This window comes from Astatotilapia calliptera, chromosome 4 (genome assembly GCF_964374335.1).
Source record: "Astatotilapia calliptera chromosome 4, fAstCal68.1, whole genome shotgun sequence".
In the NCBI taxonomy this organism is placed as follows: Eukaryota; Metazoa; Chordata; class Actinopteri; order Cichliformes; family Cichlidae; genus Astatotilapia; species Astatotilapia calliptera.
This window is the reverse complement of record NC_137425.1, coordinates 32,553,067-32,571,351: the sequence shown is the minus strand read 5'-3', so window position 1 is coordinate 32,571,351 and position 18,285 is coordinate 32,553,067. Positions and strand designations below refer to the sequence as shown.

The 18,285-nt window shown below is 38.6% G+C and overlaps 2 protein-coding genes across 2 annotated transcripts in view; one reads left to right on the top strand and one right to left on the bottom strand.

Moving 5' to 3' along the window:
• Positions 1–18,285, top strand: part of LOC113021409 (G2/M phase-specific E3 ubiquitin-protein ligase-like) — a 258,658-nt gene that overhangs the window by 87,836 nt on the left and 152,537 nt on the right. The gene's annotated exons all lie outside the window — the stretch shown is intronic.
• LOC113021410 (homeobox protein Dlx4a-like) lies at positions 5,469–17,854 on the bottom strand. Its single transcript, XM_026166055.2, has 3 exons — positions 17,015–17,854; positions 13,948–14,144; positions 5,469–6,701 (listed from the first exon to the last, which is right to left on the bottom strand). The coding sequence occupies exons 1-3, from the start codon at positions 17,349–17,351 to the stop codon at positions 6,459–6,461; spliced, it is 777 nt and encodes a 258-aa protein (XP_026021840.1). The 5' UTR covers positions 17,352–17,854; the 3' UTR covers positions 5,469–6,458.

Below are 18,285 nucleotides of genomic sequence, written 5' to 3'. Positions count from 1 at the left end.
CTGAGGAAACAATGAAGACCGAGTTGAAGGAGCATAGTTTTGCTATACTGTACTGGTGCAGGGGGACACAATAGAACTTCAGAGGCCCAAAAACAACAGCTGATTAAAGGCAGAGATTAAAGGCATACAAGGCGAAGATGATGGCCAAATTTAAATCAGGTAAGGCATTTGATAAATACAGAGCATTTCTAATTTTTGTAAACACAGACTTCTCTTCCATTTTTTTGGTTACCATGGTGAACTAATAAATGACTGGTTGCCTGAGGATGAGTGGGTTTTATCGACATCTGGTCTTTTTAAGCCCCTAAAGCAATCAACTGAAACAGACTCTTTTTGAAAAATGTGAATGGTTGTTTATGTGTGTCACGTGGAATGATACTTTTCTTTGTTCCCTGATTGCTAAGAACTGAGAGACCAATTTAATCAAAACAAAAATTAAAAAACTACATTTTGATTGCCAGAGGTGAGAGTTAGTGTTGGAGTTGTCACACTTGATGAATTGGTCCTCGGAGGGTTAAAGGTCTCTGCTCCCGCCCTGCTCTATCTGCTATTGTGTATGTGTGGCCCTTTGGTTCGCTCTCAGTTTTTCTTGCCTCCTTCATTTGCCAACACTTCAGCAGACACCGTTATGTTGCCATGGTTCCTCAGCCTCCAGGAGGCTTCCGTCAGTTCATTAGGACAATCCGACATGTCTGAAGTATTCCATAAAACTCTATGGTGTGAACTCTGCCAGGGGCAACAGGATGCTGCTCTTGGTAGCAGATTAAATCAATTGAGGTCTCCTAAAAATTTCCAGTGCGGGCTTTCTTTTGTTCCAACGGCTGTTTGATGGTTGGGAGAAAACTACACAAGAAAATGCTTGTAACTTCCACTCCTCTTCCATACGAATCGAGGGCTTTTAATGTAAATAAGTCCATTAGACTTCTGGCGTGAACAATGCATAATGCTCAGGTACTCATCTAATATGTGTTTACTGTGAAAAAGACAGCAGTCAACTGTCTCGATTTAAGAGGAAGAGGAAGAAAATTGTCCAGTGGTGTAAAATAATTTACTGTTGCAGTTAAATCGCTTCCTGAAAAATCAAGCCCCTTCATGCTCAGGTGCAAATGACTCCTTTCTCTGCTTCTTCATTTAATGGCACGAAGGGTGCAGTGTCATTAATAACGGATTATATTTTCCTGTCCCAACCCAAAATTACACATTTAGAAGCACTATACGAATGATTTCAAGCGTTTGTTATTATCAACCTTAACTCTTTATATGATGTGATATAAACAGATGGTTTACACTGGACGACTCAGTTTAATTCATTTTAATGATTTGAAAGTATTTCTATTGCCTCATTTCACAACAATGGCACTTCACTGTGTTTTCTACTGTAAAGTAAAGACCCTGGGATATTCTAAGGTCTGATGACAGTCTGTGAGGAACAGTAGAAAGGAAGAGCACAGCTCAATAGGCAGTTTGAATGTGAGGGGGAAAGAGGACAGGATAAAAAAAAAAACAGTGGTGGCCTCCATTATGCCACCTTGGCACAACTTTAAATTTCACAGCTAATGTGTCATTTGAACAGAATCTTTGGTTTACATGATAAAAGAAACGAGTAATTTTCTTCTCTACACTATTTATAAAATCACGTTTAAAACACCGGTCAATCTGAAGAACAATCTTCCTCTGAAGCCGCTGGTCTCACCGTGAGAGACCACAGCATTCAGCTTAACTGGACTTTCACCTTATATAAATGCATAAATGTTAGTTTTAGAAGCAAAGTATTGTTATTGTGTGTCATTAATAAAAACAAAAACAATGTCATATTGTTAAAAATCTAGAGAGAAGAATAATGAAGTTCTTTGAAAATGATTTTACATTCACAAACTGTCATGAATCGCTGTGCGGCAGGCAGGAGTTGGACCCAAAATGCAGGCGCTCAGGCAAGAGGTTTAAACACAAAGAACTCAGCTTTATTCGCTGGCAGGACAAAGTCATACAAAGCAAACTAACCCACAGAGAGACACAGGGAGATCCACACAGCATGAGGGACGACACGACACTGACTCAGAGAAACACAGGGTTTAAATACACTGGGAAGTAACGAGGGGAATGAGACACAGAAGGAGGGCACAGCTGGGAGAAATCAGGACTGACGAGACAAGCAAAGCAGGACACATTCACATAAGACACGGACCATCAAAGTAAAACAGGAAGGATCACACAGAGACGCGAACTTGACACAGTGGAGACAGCAACTAAGAAACAGAGACATAAACCATAAGGCAGAGGACTCTAAGAACCGAAAGACACAGAGGGAAATACTAAGCTTGGAGCACAAGAAACTAGACTAGAGGGAGTAACAAAAGACCAACCATGAGAACATAATGCACAATGCAGAGTGACAGAAAACAAGAAACTCAAACATGCAAAGGCACACAATTACACAGAACAGAGGGGGCACAGAGAAACATGAAGGGCAAGGGATCAAAACTAGAAGCCATAGAATAAATCACACACAAGTACAATAATCACAAAGAACTAAAAACGCTGGGTCAGGGGACCCAGGACCGTGACACAAACATTTTTATTTATGTTTTTACTCTGTCATTATGGGATAATGTGAGTATAATTTTGAGGTAAAAATTGAATGTAATGCATTTTACAATAAAGCTGTAACATGACAAAATGTGGAAGAAGTGAAGCGCTGTGAATACTTTGTGGATGTAGTTGCCTCTTCCTGACATGTCTTCCTGTTAATAAAAGGGAGTTCTTCTTTCCCACCATCACCAAGTGATCACAGAGGACTGAGAGCTGATTGGAGTTTTCCTACTATAATAATGTTGGCTCTTTACTATAAAACCGTTGAGAGGATTGTTGTTGTGAACAGGCATTTCATACAGTAAATAAACTTGCACTGGATTGAGTTTCACCAATTACTATATTACAACAATGGAATGTACTACCTTATAATGCCCCTTCCTGACTTCTTGTTTTTTTGAATATTGTTTGCAAAAACATTTTTAGTATTTGACAAAAATAATGTACAGATAAAAAGATAGTAAACACAAAATACCATTTTTAAGTGATAATTTAATTTATGAAAGGATAAAACCGTACCTGGCCTTACTGTATGAAAAAAAAAAGTAATTGTCCCTTAAATGTAATAACTGCTTGTGACATCCTTGGCGCCAAAAACTGCAATCAAGTGCTTGCGGTAACTGGCAAGGAGTCACATCTCTGTGGAGGAATTTTGGTCCTCTCTTTCTTAATTCAACCACACTGGTTTTTTTTTATTTTTATCATGAACAGCCTGTTTAAGGTTATAACATCAAAGCATCTCAATCTAATTTAAGTCCCAACTTTGACAACCAATCAGAGGTGGACTTACTGGTTTGTTTCAGATCAATATCCTGCTGCATAACCTGCGTGCACTTCAGTTTCAGGGCACAAACTGATGGTCGGACATTTTTCTTCAGGGTTTCTGCTACACAGCAGAATTCATAGTTCCATCAATTACGGAAAGTCATCCAGGCACTAAAGCAGCGAAGCAGCTCGAGACCATCACACTACCACCACCATGCTGACTGTTGCAATGATGTTTTTTTTAATGAAATTCTGTGTTTTACAGCAGATGTAACAGGACTCAAGCTTTCCAGTAAGTGCAGCTTTTCTCTCATCAGTCCACGGAATATTTTGCCCCAAAGTCTTGGGAATCATCAAGACTTTGGTCAGCAGTGTTGTTTCCTTGGATCTCTCCCATGGGTGCCATTTTTGCCGTCTCTTTCTTATTGCAGAATCATGAAAACAGACCTTAACTGGGATAAGTGAGACCTGCAGTTCTTTAGATGTTGTTCTGGGTTCTTTTGTGACCTCCTGGATGAATCACCAATGCGCTCTTGGGACTATTTTGGTCGGCCGGCCACTCCTGCGAAGGTTCAGCACTGTTCCAAGTTTTGTCCATAGTTCATAATGACCATAGTTTACTGGAGTCCAAAAGCCTTAGAAATAGCTTTCCAGCTCCTTCCAGAATGATAGATGACTGGCAGACTTTGTTTCTCAGTCGTTCTTAGGTTTCATCTTCTAGATCGTGGAATGATGAGTTGCTTTATGAAATAGTTTAGCCTTTGTCAGACAGGTTTTATTTAAGAGATTTCTTTATTTAGCATATCTGGCAGTAAATAGTGAGGCTAGTGAAATTAAATTCAGCATTCCAATTTTTTTTATTAATCTCAGTTAATTAATAATTTAACAGAGAAGGGAAGTTTTTCCACACAGGGCCAGATAAGTTTGTATAGTTTATTTCTCGTCATAAATGAAACTGCTTTTGTATTTATTCATCTTACCTTGTCTAACATTAAAATGTATTTGATGATCTAAAACGTGTGAGAAATATGGAAAAAAACTAAGAAATTAGGGAGTTTATCACGGCACTGTAGGGATTTGCTTTTTCTGGTCCGAAGAAAACATGAAACTCATGTTTTCACGCAAATCTTCAAAAACCGTTCAGCAAATCAATTTGATGCGAAAGGATTAAGCCTCAGTAATCCAGTTTGATGCAATCCACTACTTCCTAGACTTCTCCCTCGAGGGCTGGAGGCAGAAGGATATTCCCTTGACTGACAATTACAGATAATTACAGCGTCAGAGTGAAAGCTTTATTTAACAAGCTGTGTCCTAAATTACCTATAATTGACGTGGTCATTTTATAAAATCATTGACAATGTTTGACGACTCTTTTTGCATTTCCAGATGTTTGCAGGGGTGAAAGACGTGACTTGCTTCTTCTGATTTACGACTTTAAAGAAAATGGCTTTGGGCCACAGGGACGCACAAAGAACTTAAACTGAGGAGGGGATGTGTTATTTTAGCAACAAGTTACTGTTGCCAGAATTCGATATTCTATCAAAGGTGCAAAGACAAATTACATCCACCTACGGATTTAGGTTAAATAAACAAAATCAGCGATAGGTTTGATTTATTTCAGATAACAAAGGCTAACCTAAATCTGCTATTGGCAAACTGATAATTTGGGATTTTAAGAGGTCGTTGAGTTGAAAAAAAAGAAGTTTGGAATTTAAAGTTGAAACTTATGGAGACGGTCTTTGTAATTCATTGGTGAAATAAAATGAAAAGTTCATAAAAATGTAAATCAGCCTATTATTTTCCACCAAACACCCCAATCCCACTAAAGCTTTCTGAGGAAAGAAGTGAACAATGAGTTGAATGGAGAGGAGCATGAAGTCCAATTATTTTAATTTAGTCAATTTTTCACTTATGTGGATTATAAAAATGAAAAAACAGTGAGCCAAAAAAAAGAAAGAAAGAAAGAAATGAAAGGCTTTTACGAAACACCCTAAAATGACTCTTTATACTGACACTATATACTATATAAGTGCTATTAGTACTTTTTTATATTTGCCTTTTGCACTGGATCCTACACAGAACACAAACACACAAATGTCAGCATCACAAGAACGTTTGTTTTCATCTGTGTTTTAATTTGATCTGTACTTAACATTAAAAAACCAAACTGTTCATTAAAAAATATTTATGAGGACGCCCTCTTTTTACACATGTACCTGCCCGAGTGTAAACCCAAATAAAAGGCAAAGAAAAAAAGAAGCCTCCGGAAAAGTCCGGAAGCAGTGGTGGCATTAGCTTTGAGTTATAGTGTTAACTTGTAGCTTTATCAAAATGTCTTAGCAGGCAGAGCTGCTCTGGAGGCAGAACTAGGCTTTTTTTTTTTAACTTAGGTAAGGTTATTTAAAAAAAATATATATTTAAAGCTAAATTCCTCCTCATACAAATGAAAAGCTGAGTTCTACTGCTACTGTAAAGCTACATTTGACATTTACCATATTTATACTGTAACTGAGACTTCCTGGACCCGTGGTCACCAGTACAAATGCAGTCTCGCTTTAAATTGGAGTCGGATACGCGCAGTTTGATATTAGGCAACTGGCAAAGTAAACACCAAAAACATGACAGTGAAATACTTCAAACAGGTATACACAGTGCTATGGCTTTGTGTAAGTACCGAACACTTACTGCTCAGCCTGGTAGATCTGATGATTCACTCCTCATAGCTGAGTCTCGGAGAAGTTTATCAATATTCATATCTCGCTAGTTATATTTTACAAATGAGACCTGAGCCACTTTGTCGATCCCTTATTCCAAGGCTTATCAGACATCATCAACACACCGCTAACAGCTAATAGTAAATTCAACTCGTCTGAAAATTGTACTGATTGTAGTATTTCTTTCTGTTATAATATTGTGTATTTTACAGCTATTTTAGCCGTTTCCCCTATATCTGTCCACTTTAGTTTTATTGCATAGCTGCTGCTTATATTTTTGCCTCCAGAGTGGCTCAGACTCTAAAAAATGTCCTTGTCTCTTAGAGCTTCAGTTCAGCCTGCCGGAATAATTCCGCAATTTGTCCCGGAAGCGTCGCATCTCCCCGTCTGTCACATCATCTGAGTTCTTGGCATGGGTTCCTGCTGGTGTCCGGGATACCAGTGTCCAAAATTGTTCACATATCCTCCTGAGTGCACCGGTGCACCTTTGGCAGCCATGCTGATATCCCACAAGGAACACGGCGAGGAGGAGGCTGGTGGTGGAGGGGCAAGGTGTTCTCCCTCAGGTCCACAGGGCCCATTCTTCATGATCTTCTTGTATTTAGATCGTTTATTTTGGAACCATATTTTCACCTAGAAAAAGAAAAAGTACAAGAGTTAAGAGTCATACAGGAAACGCTGTGATTGGATTGAGTGATTTATTACAAGATAAAGACCAAAACTATCATAAAGTGACTGTTTTATTTTAAGGTCATGGGCTCAGTAAATAATTTTATTTAAAAGAATTATGCAGCACCGTGTTCTTATTTTGTCCTCTTTTTTTCTTCCTCGAGTTTTTAAAAAATCAGTAACCAACACAACAGTGGGTGAGTCTTTAACCATAAATATACATCTAAAAACACTTTGTTCACAACTAAAATCAAATCAGGTTAAACTCTCATTGCACCCTTGTGGTTGTATACGAATACCAACAAGTCAAGTTGGAGTTTACAACTGTCTTTACCAAGGCACATATAATATGTGCTTTATTAGCATCGTCAACCCAGCAGCCCAAAAGAACTGTACAATCACCTAAAAATCAAGGTGGGTGTTGTCACAATCTCTCCTATAATTTTGTCATTAACCACAAAACTAATCAGTTTTTCCTTGAGTTCAAATGGAGGGTTTTTTTTGCCAAATTTGAAGAAATTCCCTCAATGTGTTGCTAACAGTGGATCACAGTAAAATCTAATCCGATCATCCTTAAGCCTGAGTGAACCCTCCTTCACCACAGTTACTGACAAGAAGAAAAGATTTCGATATAGATGACCTGATAACTGAATCATTATAAAGTCATTGCTATCTAGCACTAACAGCTGTGATGACCAAAGGTAAGTGATGTGCATGAGCAGATTAACATTAGCTTTGGGCTCCTTAAATCTAGGTGCTAGCTTAGGTGCTTCCTTTAAGTTGAACTCAGCGAGGAAGCAGTTTTTCTCTGCACAACTGTTTCTGTTTTTAGTTTTTGGAAACATTAAAAGGTTTAGCACATGTTAGCAATGATACCTAATGATGTAGCGGTGATAATGTGATACCTGCGGCAGGCAAAAACAAAGCAAAACAATAAGGCAGTGTAAGGTTACATAAACCAGGCAACAATAGGCAGCACACGTAAGATGTGCCTATACTTCAATGCGGTACTAACAGAGAGTAAGCTTGGAGTAATATTACAGGGAAACTATAGTTAGCTCCTACAGCTAAAAACACCAGCACATGATAAGGTACTTGAATCACACTGTCACACCCACACTACTCTGCATACAGCTCCTTTAGGGTTTTAAAAACTATCTTGGTGTGACACATAAAGCTGTTTATTGGAACGCCTGCATCTTATAGAACGACGGGTTCAATGGAAACTGATGGTCAGCATATTACCCAATCCTGTGAGTATATTAGCCAGCAGGTTCATACAAAAATATTAATATGTGACTACAGGCATCATATAATTAAAATATCTCAAATTATTTAGATGAATATCACTTCAATCATTTATCAGTGGTTACAGATGATTTAGTTACGTTGTTAATATAATTGGCATTTCTTTGTTTCCAGCATGCTTGCAAATTGAGCATCAAATTACGCAAATATGCCTGTCGGCCAACCTGTCAGCTTAGCGGGAACGAGTGAATCATGTATAATTGTACAGAGCCAGTGAAGGATACTTTTGTCTGAAATGGGTTTTAACTGTGCTGTAAAGGGGAAAAAACCTGCGCCCATAGCACAGTTCTGGCTAGCAACAAAGGAGAAGAAATATAAAAGAGTGAGCAAAAGAAAAGAAAACACTCTTGGCCCTGAAAGTGTTTTCTTCTCCAGTCCTAGGAATTATTACCCGGGGAGTTTATGGGTATTTATGAAGACTGTTGTGAAGTGGTTTTATGGAAGATATTTTAATCTATAAAAATTCTAATTTCAGAGTGCTGTAATTGATTTGGAATATGTGGAAAAAATTATCCCTTTCCCAGTAATCCCAAAATGTGCAGCTTTCACACCCAGCTTTTGAACTGAAACAGCCAGAAATCATGCCGAGTGAAATTTGACATTTAATTTAAACTCTATTGTTCCAATATATCCACTGACGCCAGTCACCAGCTGTGAAAAGCATAGACTCCATAAATATACGATATAATATATGAAAATTAAAGGCGATAATGCTGCTTTTCAGAAATTAAAACTAATTAAATTGTAAATTATCCACTTTGAATTCTTCAAGCTGCAACATTTAGGAAGGTTTTAAATCATATTAAAGTTCAATTATTAAATTAATATAATATTAATCTTAATATAAAAAGTGATAGTCACACACTGCATTGAATACTATATAATAATCCCCTGCAGTATTACACTGTGGATGAAAACCTGAAGGATTGGAGTGTAGCTTAAGAGGCCAGGAGTCAATCAACAGCATCCTCAGTGAGAGCATGTCATCTGTAATTATTGGTTTCATATTCCAGCAGCAACACGGAGCTGACAGTTTTCTGAGTGTGTGGCTAATGACTCTGACTTTAAGGGAAGACGGTGGCTGAAAGGCAGGCAAAAGACCACTGAGGGACACAGAGTGTGTGTGAAAATTAACAAACTTAATTGTCTGCATATACTAAAGTCCTTGTCAAAAAAGGTTTTTTTGTCCAGATGTCTTCCATTTGGAAGTTGTATAGATGGCGTGTATGTGTGTGTGAGAGAGATGGACAGAGATAGGGAACGTTTCGAGGAAAAACATTAGAACAGTGCTACGTGCCATTTCTCAGCTGCGTTGGGAACATTATTTTTCGATGGAAAGTGGTCAGTCGCTGGCTGGCAGCCTAATGGCATGATCGCTATCTTCAAGTGTGTGCGAGTGTGTGTGTGCGCGTGCATTTACGTGGCCGTGGGTGAATGCGTGCACATAAACTACGTATGTTTTCCATGAGTGTGCCCGTGATCAGAAAAGCGCACCCGTGTACGTGAGGAATGCACAGCAGACGCAGCGGGCCAACACATATAAGCACACAGGCTAGATGCAGCTGACTGTGGGTTTCAGTAGGACTTGTTCTGTGTCTTCTATTAATTATGTCGTAAAGAAGCCTAAAAATATAAAAAGTTGCTTTTTGTTTAAAATTACTGCACATATTTTACCTGCAATTCTCTATATTTACAGCAATACTGGTTAGCCTAGCCTAAAACATCAGAGGTTTTTATGTTTCAAAATCATTTGACCAAGAAAAAGGAGTGGAAAGTAAACAAAATAGAAAGTATTTATTAGAGAAAATGAAAGAAAATAATAAAATTTCAAGGATCGCAGGGTTTTAGTTCTACATGACCAGTACATTAATAATATACATTATTAATATAAGCCAATATTCATCCTCAGTTCCTGATTCAGATAATTTTTCAGTGTATCGTAGTTCGTGCATGACATGATCTGACATATAAGTACAAGGGGAAACAAAGACAATTATTCTAACTGACACAGCAAAAGCTCTTCACTCTTTTCCAGAAAAGTCATTTTTTTCCTCCCTAAAAATATAGGGCTTGGGTTTGGGTTAACACTGAGGATGACTTTGACCTCAGAGTGTTAAAACATTGTACCTAATCTAGTTAATCTCTTGGTTTGTTTAATATATTTGTTCCCATCTGTCTATTTACTGGCTAGTTGGACCCGTTTCCATTACTGTTGCCACATTCCGAAAAATTAAAGTTAAATTTGCTAATAGAACCAAGAATTGGATGAAAAATAAAAATCAAGGTTGAAACGTACAGGCAAGGCAACTCTTGATTAAAGAAGTGGAAGACTGTGTCAAAGCTGAAGGCAGTAAACCTTTTTATTTATGAGTGTCTTGCCCAAATACTTTTGATCCCCTGAAAATAGTGGGCTGTGTATACAAGATGCTGAAGTTCAACAACGCTTAAGTGCAACATTTTTCCCCAACCACATCACCACATCAACTGTACCGTGTACACCAACTGTACTATCAACTGTAAGCTGGATATGAACATTTCACAAAAGGCACCATCATCTTCAACATGTGGCGTTGTGCATAGGGTGTATTTAACGAATGCTGCTTTTTTCGTTCTATTGTGGAATTTCTGAGTGTGTTATAATGGAAACATTTACACATCAGGAACTGGACATTTAAAAAATCCAGATAAAAGGACAAAAAGTAGTGAGTTATTTTGTACCTAGCCTACAGAAATGCAACAAATGTAACAAATGGTATGTGATACTAATAAAAGTAACTTCAGTAACTTTGTGCCGTGTTTCTGAAATGGGAACTCAAAGAAAGAAGACTCCCACACGCTAAACATCACAATCCAACATACAAATGTGCTGCCATTCCTCAAACTACCATCACATGTGCTCATTGTACTCCACAATCAGCTGAATCATACTGTGTTGATCCGTACAAACTGACTGCCTTTGATCCAAAACACCTTGAAGAACAAGGAGCGAGTTCAAAAATGGTGCTTCTCAATGAGCATACATGTGAGTATGACTTGTAGCAGACCACAATAAAAAAGCAAACCACTATACCACTACAAAAGATGAAGACAAATGAATGGATCATCTCTTACTTCTAGTGTAAACATAGCTGCTGCAGTTAATTCATATGGGATTAGGACAATTCAGCTGATGATCAAATGCTGATGGTTGCTGAGTGTGCACACACATGCAGGCGAGCATGGATCGTATTTCAAATATTCCAAAACAGTGTCATCTAATGTTTCCCCAGTCGGACACCTGCTGTCTATTCAAACCTTTATTCTTCACCTTTTGGACAGGCGCAATGTATCTGTGATTATTCTACACAGAGCCTACAGTGTCATAAGCCCATGGAAGTAAGGCACTGCTATAATTTGTTGTTATAGATTCCTGTTATCCATAAATAACAACGACTCTGCTGACTGACAGAGTTGGCCACTTTGTCTACAGTCTACATGTACCAGTTACTCACAGGGACAATACTTCCTGTTTTCCAGCTCTGCACTGGTTCTCCCAAGAGAAACAAAATGTTTAATAATATCACTGTCAGACTCTGTCGTTGTTGGCTGTGCTTATGTGAAACTTCCACTTTTTCAGTTTTCATTAACTAGAAAATAGCTGAAACCAACTTATTTATCATATTTAAGAAACTACAGACAATGACTGACTCTCCTCTTGGTAAGTCAGTTTGCTTAGTGCAGATGAATTTGGTAGTAAATACATCCTACCATGAGCTACCATGATGGCAAAAACACTAGCTCAACTCAAATAATACATCACTAGTTCAAGCACTTTAACAAGCGTTTGGACATCACAGTGTTAAACTAAGTTTTAATTGTATCAATTATATGAAATTATAAACAAAGTTATTATTACTTTATTTTGAATTGATGAATGAATTACATTAAGTTGGCAATAGAGGTGCAACAAAAGAGACGACACAGCCATGCCTCTTACAGCCTTCTCTTGCACTGAGTCAGTATTACACTAGCTGACAGCAGTGGATCACTGGAGCTAAATATCAACATAAAATTTGTCAGTAATCTGGATTTTCCAGCGTCACTACCTCGTGACTTCTTGGCACCTCTCAAATGAAGTTTTGTGTTGAACAATATCAGGAAAACTGCCCGACAAAGCAAATCAGAATCAGCAATCAGCTTAAATGAGCACATTGCTAATTTAAGCAGGCCCAGTAGTAAACACAGACACTGACAAAATAAAGCAGTTAGTAAAACACGTTCCACTGTTTTTCTTTGTCAGTTACACAGATATAGAGATTTATGGCTGATGAGCCCCAATGAAAAACACAACAGTTTTTCAGTATCATTAAAAAGGATTTATTCAAAGAAAACACGCTGGAATGGAAAGCATCTCTCTGGTCTATGAGTGTGTTTTCTTCATTAGTTCTGTTACGATTATGTCATTTGCATTGGTAAGTTTTAAAAATGTTCATTATGTCTCATAACGAGACCAACCAGGTGTCACACTTTGTTTTTTATCACTTGTCCCATAAAGTTGAGTCTCACAAAAAACACGTGCCTTATAAAGAAATGTGAATCTACCCTCCCCCCCAAAAAAGTAAATAAATAAAATAAGATATATTTGATCCTAAAATGGTCAGTGCCAAATGTATATAGTGCTACATTTTTTGTATTTGTTAAATAAATACTACAAAATCTACCTTTAATCATTAGCAATGTGTTCCACATTGTACTACACAAGCATGCTTCATTCCCCACAATTAGTTTCATGGGGTCCAGTCATAATACTCAAAGCAGTGCATGATGTTAGGTGAAATAATCAGCCTATACACGAATCATTACAACCAACTACACGTTTCTTTGTGGATTCCAACTGTACATAAAATATTTTTGTATTGAATATATAATTAGGGCTCCTATTTCTAAAGCAGTCCATGTATTTTGCAAAATGTGTAAGTTACTACATTTCGTATTTTGAAGAAAATGCACCTTCATTCACACATTTGCCTGTTTTTCTAACGCTATGATAAAACTGAGGATTGGGGGATTTGATCTGTAACGTAAAGATTCAGAACAGCAGATATCGAAGTGTTGTTGACTGGATAAAAGCTGGATTGCTGCTGGCTAACGTGGTTCAACCTTTATGGACATTTATAAAAAATGTGAATTATAAATAAATGTTAAAATATCCAATTAAATCATTTTTACCTAGACGCCACAACAACACGATGCAGCTTCACAGACAAAACAGCAGCTGTTGGGATTCGTTTGCTGGTGTCTCCACATGTGTATGAGTGCGCACACACATTTCAAAGAGATGCAAAACAGGCAGAAAGTCCCAGTGAACCAATTTTGAACCTGTTCTGGTGACACGTGGAGACAAATCTGCGCAAACGGTTTCCAGCACACTGCTCTGCATTTTCAAATGTTTTCTCCCATCTCATGCATTTGAAGATTTCATGACAGAGTTTATGCCATATTGCACTTATGTTTGGCTACATCAATGTCTAATTCACAGATGAAGGAATGTTGGCATCAGTCGGCATGAATGTACCAGCGCTCGTCTTGTTTGGGCTTAGCAGAGAACAAAGAAAACAATCAGAGGTGTGATTGAGCTCGGTTAAGAAGTAGCTCTAATTTTGTGTCATGCATACTTTGGAAAATAGGGTGAAATTGCAACTCACACCCTCTATTAGAGTCACTTCGCACTGGAAATGTTTTCAAATCTTCACATCATAGGCAATAATGTTTTTACCTTAGACAGGTTAATTATATTCCTAAAAGTGTCATTCCATCCTGCTCACATTTTAATGCCTAACATATTACGAATGTTCAAATTTAGGGACCATCTACACTGCTTTATTGTGCATGCTTTGTCCATGTGTGAATAGCTCATACCAACCTGTGTCTGCGTGAGGCCCAGTTTGGCGGCCAGGTCGGCCCTCTCGGGCAAGGCGAGGTACTGGGTTTGCTGGAAGCGCTGGTTGAGAGCCTGTAGCTGCAGGCTGGAGTAGATGGTCCGAGGCTTCCTGATCTTTTTCCCTTTTCCATTGAGCCTCACTTCTCCATTTTCTATCACCGCTGTGGGCTTCTCATGCTCTGCGTTAGAAGGGAGGACAGAAGGACGGTGTTCAGAAAAATGTTAACAGTGGGATTTCAAGCTGGGCTCTTCTATGTCACAAAAAGACTGTAGAAAATCATTTTAACATTTAAATGATTACGAGATATAAAATATTCATGTGTGAACACTGAAAATTGATGTTGGACAAAAAAAGTGGTTTATACTATAATGTTTTTGACATAAATTCTTTTTTAACCATTTATTATATTAGAAATTGTACAAAAAGTATAAATAACACTGAAAAGTATTTTGTGAAAACTGTCCCAACATCTACAATTCAAAGATAAAAAAAGAAATCTCTACATGTGTTGATTAAAAAATTGGCATTCAAAGATTTTGGATTCAAAATACTAACAACAATTAATAATAAGCTCCCCTCTAAAATTGGATGGTGCTGTTAAAAATGGATATAGCGCAGAAGCAGTAGTTAACTTCACCCAGTACTCAAGGCTAGAAAAATCCAGGAACCTGAAGTAACACTGGAGGAAAATAACCCGCTGATACTGGCTAAAACTACTACAGCTACAGTAAATCAACCCACAGCAGCTCATTTTTACCCAGTGATATTATGTAATGATTAAAGATCAGGTAGCGTCACAACTATGACATGTGCAATGATAGTGAGTGGTGGTCCTTTTCAAACCATGTTGACTTACAGTTATCCAGACATCAAAGCAGCTCAGCTTTTCTTTGTGTTTTTTGTATTTGTGTATTTTTTTCAGGAAAGCTATATTGTGCGTACGTACACCCCCTCTGATCTTTGTTATGACATGAGCTCACAGCTTGCAGTGGCAGGAAAGAACAGTTGTAGAAAAGCCAAGGCCCCACAAGATGCTTGCATTCTGTATCTGAGCTACGCTCTGAGCTGACGCGCAGCAACACCGGGGGACAGAAGCACAGTGGGTGCTTAGAAACGACCTGACAGGGGAAGGTTTCTTTTAGAAAGAAAACGCGCTAGTGTGTAAAACACTTATTAGCTCAATCTGGCTCACATATCCATATATAATAAAACGTATATGTATGTTTTTAAGGTGTGACCCTTGTTCCAAGAAACTGGACATTTCATAAAGGTGACCAAAGTGTCCAAAAAGAACTCCATGTCAACAAGCCCCGCAGAGTCCCTCACAGACCAAGATTTGTACAACACAGTTAACGTGTAAAGTGATGTTTAACTTGTATGTATTGGGTGAGTTAGAGCGTGGTGTAAAACTCCAACAGCAAAAGTCCAAGAAGACAGATTTTGGGTGAGCACCAATGAAAATCTGTCGTATTTATTTGTGTTTTTGTAACTGATCATTTTCCCTGCCACTGATTCCAAATCTGCTTTAAAAATGTATAAACTGCAGTTGCTGTGAAGGATTGTGAAATGGGCCTTGAGCTGATCCATCTGTTCGTCTGTCGATGCGCATTTACAGAAGCAGAATTTATTTAGAAAACCAGTCGAGTAAACCTGATGAAAGTACTGCGTCATGTTCACCTGCGTCATGTTTATGGAGAACTTTTTTTTCTTTTTGAGAAAACATAAAAACATTGTGTACTTTTTCAGAATTTTATTTTCATTTTTAAGCTTTTCTGCCCTTTTTTTATGTGTATCTAATACAAGACGGCTGTTTTCTGTCTCTCTGAGAGTCTCTGTCAGCGTTCCTGTCATCTCAATATTTTGTAAACTGGTGAAATAAGTCACCAGATTTTAAGCTGAATATATGCTGAAATGACCGTAAATACTGCATGTGAGGCAAGGACATTTTCAGTATAGACAAAAAAAATAATCCTATGTAAAGATTTAGTTTAAATGAACGTGTTTTTTATGTAATAGTAAATTCTTTAAATAATAATGATGAAAATAAAAATATAAAATTAAGAGCAAATTTTTTTTTTTAAAAAGTGAAAATGTGAAAGAAAAGTGATCTGCACTGGGATATTATTTAAAACAAAAGAAACAGTCGTAATCGTCCCGGTATCTGTTAACTGCTCCTGCTGCCAAATTCTGACGAGACGTTTTCATCTTACGTGGAGTTTTATTTTTATTGGCGTTTATTGTTTTTTTCGTAGCTTTAATCTGTCATATTACACAAAATAACTGCACGTCTTTGTCAATGAAGCAAAGACATAAATAAGAATATGAAGTAAATGTATCAGGTTTTTCCCTTTGGGTTGGATTTTAGTTTTGTTACACTTTGAAAAAAAAAAGCTCAAATCTATAAAACACTTTTTTTCGTTTAAAATGACATTTTCGTTTAATTTCGTCCATTTCGTATTTAGTTAATTCTGTTTATTGTGGTAGTGTGATAAGTCAGATCACAGGCTTTGGTGTCTGCTCAGAGGGAAACGTGACGGCTAATATTTGGAGCATGAGGATGAGGCTTTGGGTTTTGGTGGGGAGCGCGGGACACCACAGGGCCTGTGCCGGAGAGTCACACAGTCTGCGCAGGCCTTAAACACATCTCCCGGCCAACCCCAAAATACGCTAAACACAACGCTGTGGCCGACCTGTGTGTGGATCCAATTATTGCGTTCCGCTGCGGCTTATTTTCATGTTTCTGTAGACCCACTTCAAGAATTTTAATGGTCCGAGTTCATCCGCTGTGATTATCCTTATTAGTTTTGCATGTTTTATTCTTTTAATGTCCTCTGTGATTAATTTCAGACTGAATTACTATTAAAAATGACACATCGAACTATTAATAATGTATTTTAGCTTGTTGTCGGATTTATTTATTTATGGCATCTTTCAGCACATTTAAACTGACAAATAAATTAAACTAAAATCCCACGAACATATTTAAAGACCAAAGTGTAGAAACAAGGAAATGAGCAAACATTTATTCATTTCTGTGCGTAAACCTACCCGCATCGTCCAGTCTGGTGTGTCCGAGCGCGCCGCTGTGACCACCGTGCTGATAAGGCAGGTAGGCACCGGGGTGATGCGCGCTCACTGGACTGTGGTAGGGTGGGTATCCCAGCGGGCGACCGTAAGAGGAAGCCCCGGAGGAGAAGGGCCCATCGTGCTGCGAGGGTCCGACAGCGTGCAGTCCGTGGACCGGATAATGGTTGTGGGATAAGCCTGGCGAAGGTTGTTGATGTCCAGGGTGTCCAGGGTAGCTGTGTCCACCGAACTCCAAAAACGCGGATTTGGACGGATCGGACGTTACTAAAGTGTCTGATATGGAGCTCATAGTCATCATTGGGGAGAGGGGCAGCGATGTGCAGGGGAGAGAGGACGACGGGTCGGCTATGACCTACAGATGAGGGTCATGATAAGGCAACTGGTTTAAAAAGAAACAAGAAAAACACCCCACAAGAAAACAGAAGACTTTAAGAAGCAGCTCTTTAAAAACAAAGCGTCTCTGTATTCCCGTGGAGTGACTTTAGGTGGGTCTGCCCTCCGCTACATCCCAGCTGAAAGCTCCACAAACATCACGCTCAGTGTTTAAAAGCATTAAGTCCAACAGTAGAAGACTGGACGAATGGCAGGGAAACACGCAGACCAACAGGGGAAGTCAGCGAACAGAGAAAACAAAACAGGAACTCTTAACCAAGCAGCAGGTTTAATTACGAATATCCTTCGACGTCCTCCTACTCTCGGGCCAAAACAACCAGGTTCCCGCTCGATTCCCCGTTTGTTGTAAAGAGACTCCTGGCAGCGGAGAGAACTGGAGAGTGTTCCGAACCTGAGAGCGCACTGCGCGTCTGCTCTGACCCCCTCTCTGCCTCCATTTGGCACAAGCAGCGCGCTCATTGGCTGCAGGGCTTAACCGTGTCACACAAATCACAACCGGCAGCGGCGGGGCAGCCGGCTCTTCCCGGAGCTTGTGGCGGAGAGAGGGCCTTAAGAATGCCGAAAGAAGCCTTCAAGTTAAGAACGGCCATTAAAACATTTTTCCGCAAGTGTGACAACATGTACAAAAATAAATAAATAAAAAACTGCAGACATATTTTCCTTTCATGAGGTCAACAACTGCTTGGATCACAACAGTTTAACGAAGGCATTTTATTAATACTGACTGACGAGCTTATTTTTGGGTTGATGTGTATTTATTACTGTGAAAACGATTCGCTTCTTTAATCTGCGAGGACGTAAATGTCCTCTGGTGTTTAACGGAATTGGTGCTAAACTTT